This window comes from Gossypium raimondii, chromosome 8 (assembly GCF_025698545.1).
Source record: "Gossypium raimondii isolate GPD5lz chromosome 8, ASM2569854v1, whole genome shotgun sequence".
Lineage (NCBI taxonomy): Eukaryota > Viridiplantae > Streptophyta > Magnoliopsida > Malvales > Malvaceae > Gossypium > Gossypium raimondii.
Window position 1 is genome coordinate 56836244 of NC_068572.1, and position 6369 is coordinate 56842612.

General features: G+C 33.1%; 1 protein-coding gene and 1 long non-coding RNA gene across 2 annotated transcripts; both read right to left on the reverse strand.

The window, feature by feature from the left end:
* Positions 1-118: 118 nt before the first annotated feature.
* Positions 119-856, reverse strand: LOC105793702 (agamous-like MADS-box protein AGL80). Its single transcript, XM_012622548.2, has one exon. It carries the CDS (start codon positions 854-856, stop codon positions 119-121), a length of 738 nt encoding a protein of 245 aa, XP_012478002.2.
* Positions 857-4627: 3771 nt separating this feature from the next.
* Positions 4628-5330, reverse strand: LOC128042880 (uncharacterized). The gene is made up of 2 exons (XR_008198390.1): positions 5232-5330; positions 4628-4932 (listed from the first exon to the last, which is right to left on the reverse strand). It is a non-coding gene; the product is annotated as an uncharacterized LOC128042880 (long non-coding RNA).
* Between the last annotated feature and the right edge of the window lie 1039 nt (positions 5331-6369).

Sequence of the window (6369 nt, forward strand, 5' to 3'; positions counted from 1 at the left end):
CAAACCCAACACCATCCTAACATAAAATGATAAAATACCTTTCGATCAAAGGCCATAATAGAAGCAAATAGATAAATCGAATGAACTCTCATTTTCCCCATGGGAAAACAACATTTGACTAAAGGCCATTGTTGGGGTTGATGTTGTCACCAAATTGGAACATCATCCCATTGCCTCCCACATGAGTTTGAGAGTTGTTGTTGCTCATCAGTTCCATGATCCATTGTTGCCTTTGTATTGGATCCATTTCGTTCACATCTTCTTGCACAATATCTTCCGTACCTGTCCTCGGCATCGTTTCGGGAGCTACCATCATCATCGGTGGCACTGCAACCAGGGACGAGGACGATGATGATGACACCCATTGAGGATTTAGGGGTGTCCTAGCAAGTGCATCAATCCTCTTGTCAATATCACTCATTTTTTTATCGAGCAACAAGTTGATTTCACTCAAGGCCTCAAAGTTCAAACCATGGATGACCCCTTTGCCACAAATCGTATTGAACATGACCTGGGTCATCTCCTTTTCCCAGTTTTCCTTGCAATGCTTCTTTAGCTGCTCAGATGCTTTGGTGGTCTTTTGGGAGAGGAAACTCTCCTGGTTCAACATATTCTTACTTTTCTCCATCTCGGGGATTGTCTCGAGCTTGGAAAGCACCTGTTGGACTCCCATGGGGGAAGGCCAAACCTCAAGTTGGGACTCATAAGGACTGTACATGATAGAACAAGCGTCGATATCACAAAGGGTACTCAACTCTCTTAGTTTTTTCATCAAACCCTTCGTTCTTTTCTTGTAGGTGGCTTTCCTTGCTGAATCATCGGTGATATAAGCAAGCTTAACCTTCTTCCTTGTCATGGCTCTCAAAGCAAAGGGGGATATTGGAATGGCTTTTTCTTTTTCTTTTTCTTATGGATTTCTTTCCCAACAGAAATCGAATGCTTTATATAGAGGTGAAGGGAGTGAAAATGTTCACATCTTAAGTGAAAATAATACCCAATAATTTTAGTATATAGAAGATATCATTGTAATGCATTACAAAGAATTCAATCGGATGTGTTGGGTTTTTATTTTTTTATTTTTTCCATGATTAAAGTTTCATGTAGATATATATTTTATTTAGTCATAAAGTGACGTCATATGTTTTACAAAAAATTATTACGTATTTATACAAATCTTATTATATCGAATAATTAGGTTAGTTATAAAATGATAAAATGACTTTCGTCATGTATTTATCCAAATAACATAACATAAAAGATATGGTGCTAGTCCTTGTACAAAAAAATCGATACTTAGTCTGTACTTATAGTAAAAATTAAGTCCTCCAACTTTTATTTGAAAATATTAGTCCAATAATTAAAATCGTAAGTATTTTCAATCAAAATTTATCAATTTGACAAGTTGATTAAGTTGTCATCATATGAAGTGTTATATGATTGACGAAAAATAGTCATGTTAAGTTGATAAATTTCAACCAAACTACCAACCATGATAATGATGAGACTAGGAGTTTTAAATTGAAAAGTAAAATGATTGAATTTTAGCTTTTAAAGTATGAGGCTAAATCTTTAATTCGGTAGAAGTAGGGACTAATAGTATATTTTATCCTTATTTTAAAAGGATCATAAATATGTTGTATATTAATCTATAAATGGTAATGCTAGATAAAAATAACGCATACATAGGTATATAAAAGGCAAGTGTTCATACATACCATACATGCAATGACGACAAGGCAATTTTAGTTATTAATGGTAATAAAGTATATAAAAACAAAAATATGTATTTATTTTTTCAAAAAAGTTATTTTAGAAAATTAAAAAGGCAAAAAACATTATAATACATAAATGGTATGTAGCAATTATATAATTACCATGTTAGAGTGTTTGGTATTTAAGTAGTGTAAATTGTTAACTAAGAATTGTAATAATGTGCTATATATTTTTTTCTTATAAATTTTGTAAATATTTTAATGTTACGACCAAAATAACAGAGAGATGGTAAGTATGCCACCTAGACTAAGCATAACAACTTTTTTTTTTTTTTTTGCTATCTGAATAGCTAAATTGTGTAAAGGGTGAGGTAGTCGTTGGCTGAAAAGAGATGTTGCAATCATTTAATATTTTTCTAATGTTGCACCACAAAGAAGATCAGATTGCCAATTAAATACAATCCCTAACGCTAACATTCATCAACTTGGGGAGTAGTGCAATTATCAAGATGGAAGCATTGGGTTGATCTGCATATCCATGTTGACGTAGTATATGTTGGTCGAATAGTTTATTATAAGCTTCCACTATATTTGTAGCTAAGCACTCGATCCAAACAACCCAACTAGAGTTGCAATCGAGCGAAGCCAAGCTTCAATATTGTCAAGCTCGAGCTTGTATATTGCCAAGCTCGAGCTTGAGTTCAACTTCAAATTTTGAGCTCGAGACTCGACTCGAGCTTAATCGAGCATCTATGTTTAAGCTCGAGCTTTGCTCTAGATATAATTGGGCTTGAGCTCGAATTTGATTAAACTCGTTTACCAATTTTTCTGCTCAAGCTCAAGCCCAGCCCAATGATTAAGCTTAGGTATAACAATATATATTAATGCTAATATCATAATTTAATTATTTAAAAATATTAAAAGCTTGATAAGGCTTGCCAGCCGTTCGATTCAAGCACTACTAAACTCAAATTTGGCTCGATTGATAGCTCAAGTTGCTCGAGCTCGAGCTCGACTTGATAATTATCAAATTGAGTTCATTTTTTAGTCAAAATAGAAATGCTTACGAAGACCACTGTGTCTTTTACACCCCTAACTCAAGAAAAGGTACTAGTGTGAAACAATTGGTCCCAAAATTTATTATGTAATCTACTAATTAAACAAGTGTCTCCAATTGACATGCCTCTTTTCCAAAGCTCAACTTTAATGGAAAAAAGTTAATTTCATAGTTTCCAAAGGAATAAAATTATCTTGAATGGAACTTTAATTCTCCATAAGGATTACTGTAACACCCCAAAAAATTAACCTTTACTTGTTAGATTCTATCAATGACTAAGGATATGCTTTAGTGGTTTAGAGCCTTAACTATGTGTTGAGATTTGGAGTTCAAGTCCCATTTCTAGAAAATTTTGCTATTTGTTGGTCTAAATCTTTATCCCTAAACTGTCAAATTAAGTTTAATTATGTGTGATTTTGTGTCAAGAATGAGTCTGTTGGTTCAATGGTTAAGCTTTTGTATACCCTTTGGTTTTGTGTTCGAGTTTCTGTGTAATCAATGTTTAAGTATAATTTTGTGTTATTCCATAAAATTTGATTATTTTTTAAATTAACTAAATTGTTTTCCCGTCGTTCCCTCTTTTTTCTTTTATTTTTTCTTTCTCTTCCATCCTTCTATCATGCTTTGTTCATCTTTTTCTTTTATTTCCTTTCATTAATTTTGTTGTTGTTCTATCAAGGAAGTTGCGTACTTGTTGTGTTTGACTGAAAAGTTATCAGCGTAACTTTTGGTTGTCGAAATTATGTTAAGTGTTGCTATTTTTTGTTATTTGTCAAATTGGGTTTTTCCGCTTGTTTTGTTCAATTTATCTTTTTGAGTGTTCAATTGGTTCTATTTTAGGTGAAGATCTTGAGAATAACAATCCCTTAACGTTTTAGGTTCGTGAATTCCTGTAACGTGGATGGGTAAATGGTTGAATTTTTTGAGTTGGGTTTTTGTGTCAAAGCTTTTTGACGTATCTTTGGTTTTGCATGCTAATTCTAGCTATTCGATTGAGAATAATTGTTTAATTGGTCACTGGATTGTTGTTTTTAGGTTCTAGATTCATCTTGGTTGCTTCTATGTCGACACTATGTCAGGTGTGTAGCAAAAACCTGAACTTTTTGCTAACAACGAAAGCTGGAATCCATGGCTGTCGACGCCACACGGTGTGTAGGGATTGACGGAGATAGTGTGTAATGGATGGGGGTAGGAATCTGTATTTGTGTCTGATAAGTTTTGCATCTGTATCTAATAAGATCTGTATTGTACCTAAAATACTCAGTTTCTAACTCTGTATCCGATTCTGAGAACTATCTTAATAAATTAAGTCAAAGATATGTTTGACATTATTCAGATAATTGAATACATAAGTTACACACACTGAGTTTGTAAACTCATTTTGTCTATTTGTTTGAATTTCAGGTAACCCACAGACTTAGGCGGGTCAGCGTAGCAGGAGCTCGGTCATCTCCATCTTGATTATTTTACTATTTTATCTGAACTTATACTATCATATACTCATTTGGATTGTTGTTTAAAAGTTTAGATTTTTGTGGTTTGGTATAACTGTTTAAATTGTTTTAGATTGTTTGACATTCAAATAATCTAAGTTGAACTTTTCGAAAATGATTATTGTAACTCTCTAGATTTGGCCATGACATCTAGGCCGAGTTTGGGGTGTTACAATTCCCAATTAAAACTATAGGAATGGATTGTTAGACTATGCATTTTGTGTCCAAATATGCTCATAAGCACTCTTTATAAAGAAATATCTATCAAAATGGTATTTCCCCACAAATCTATCCACCTCTTTTAACGATTGAAAAAATGCAATAAGTTAATTCATTCAGCCAATTATTCTCGAATTGTTCTCATATAAGAGATAATCTTCACCTAGTAACTTGGATGTATAAGATAAACAATCCTCCTTGTACAAGCCCAAATATGCCCGGGCCAAAAAAAAATTAAACCTAATTACAGGCCCAAAATAATGACAGCCCAACAAGCCCAATAGCTAATTCCTAATCCAGGCCCGAAACTAATGGAAAAGGGAAGGGTTGAGAAATCCTAGCAGCAGCCCCCGCCTCCAACAGTCCCAATCGGCGCACAACTCGGAGCTAGAGGCCTCCTCCGCGAGAGTTGCGCCTCCACGTGCGCGGCATCCCTCAACAACCTTCATACCTGCGGCAAAAGCAGACTTAACGAGAGTAAACGCAGTAAATAAGGAAAAAATAATTCTTTCATCATTTTTTGTGGGGTTTACTCGGCTATATAAGGCCGATTTCAATCTGTAAATGGGGATTGAAGGGAGAAATCAAAAGAAAAACTGAAAAACAGAGGGAAAAAATCAATAAGAGCAAATCGATTATTCGTTTTTTTAAAGAGGTGATCATTCGATTTTTTTAGATTTTTTTCCTTTCTTTTTCCGATTTGGTTTTTTTATATATTGCAATAATAAAAAATAAAGGAAAGAAACTTACCTTCGGAGCTCATCACGTCGTATCTCCAATCGGCGAAAACGCGACGGAGGCCGTTTGCAGCGGCGGTGCAAAAAGGGGGCGAAAGAAAACCCTAGCAGAGGGCCTTTGAGTTTTTTGTTTTTTCTTTTATTCATTTCAAATGGTTTTAGAAAAAAGCGCTTTAAATAGGAGATTAAAAGCGGCGCCGTTTTACCCAAGCCTGACCATGCGGTGACTTGGGCAGGAGGAGGATCCGCTGCTCGCCAATTAGGGAATTTGCGCTTGGGGTCCTCCCTTTTTGCAATGCGCTTCAATTATATCTGTTTTTTTTTTAAAAATTGGCCGCATATTTTATTTTTGTTTTGATTTGGTCCCTCAATGCGCAGCGTTTTGGAGGGTGGGATTAATTTCCCTCTTAGTCCCCCATTGTTGCTCGTGCGTTCGAGTTGATCCTTTTTTATTTATTTTTGAATTCGCCCCCTGCTTTTTCGTCTTTTATTCAATTTAATCCATTTTTTTAAAACTATTTTAATTATTTTTTTACGTTATTATTTTATGGTACTATTACTTGTTTATTATTACTATTATTGCCTATTATTATTATTAATATTATTCATTATTTTCATGTACATATATACATATCGTTTTTATATTTCGGTTTCATTTTTTTTTTACTTTTACAAACGTATAACTTTTTTATTCTTTTTACTAGTATATATATATGTTCTTGAGCTTTAAAATGCATGCATATGTTTCGCATCGTTTTACATATATTTTATTTCTTTTTTTCCTTTTAAACTTTTATATACTTTATATTTTATATATATATTTATACATTTCTATTATTTTAAATATATACATAAATACATATTTTATATTTTATTTTACTGAATTTTCACATGTACTATTTTTGTAAAATAAACGTATACATTTTCCTAGAAGTTATTATAAGTTTTTACTGTGTTTCATTTTATGTATACCCATATGTATGTGTTTTAAAATACATACACATATTACCAAAATTACTTACATGTTGTACTTATTTATGTATATACACATATTGTAAATATATATTTAACTCATGTTAAAGTGCTTGTTTTATGGGGTATATTAACTTTTTATCATTTTTAAAAAAGGGAAAACGTATTTGGTTTTGTCA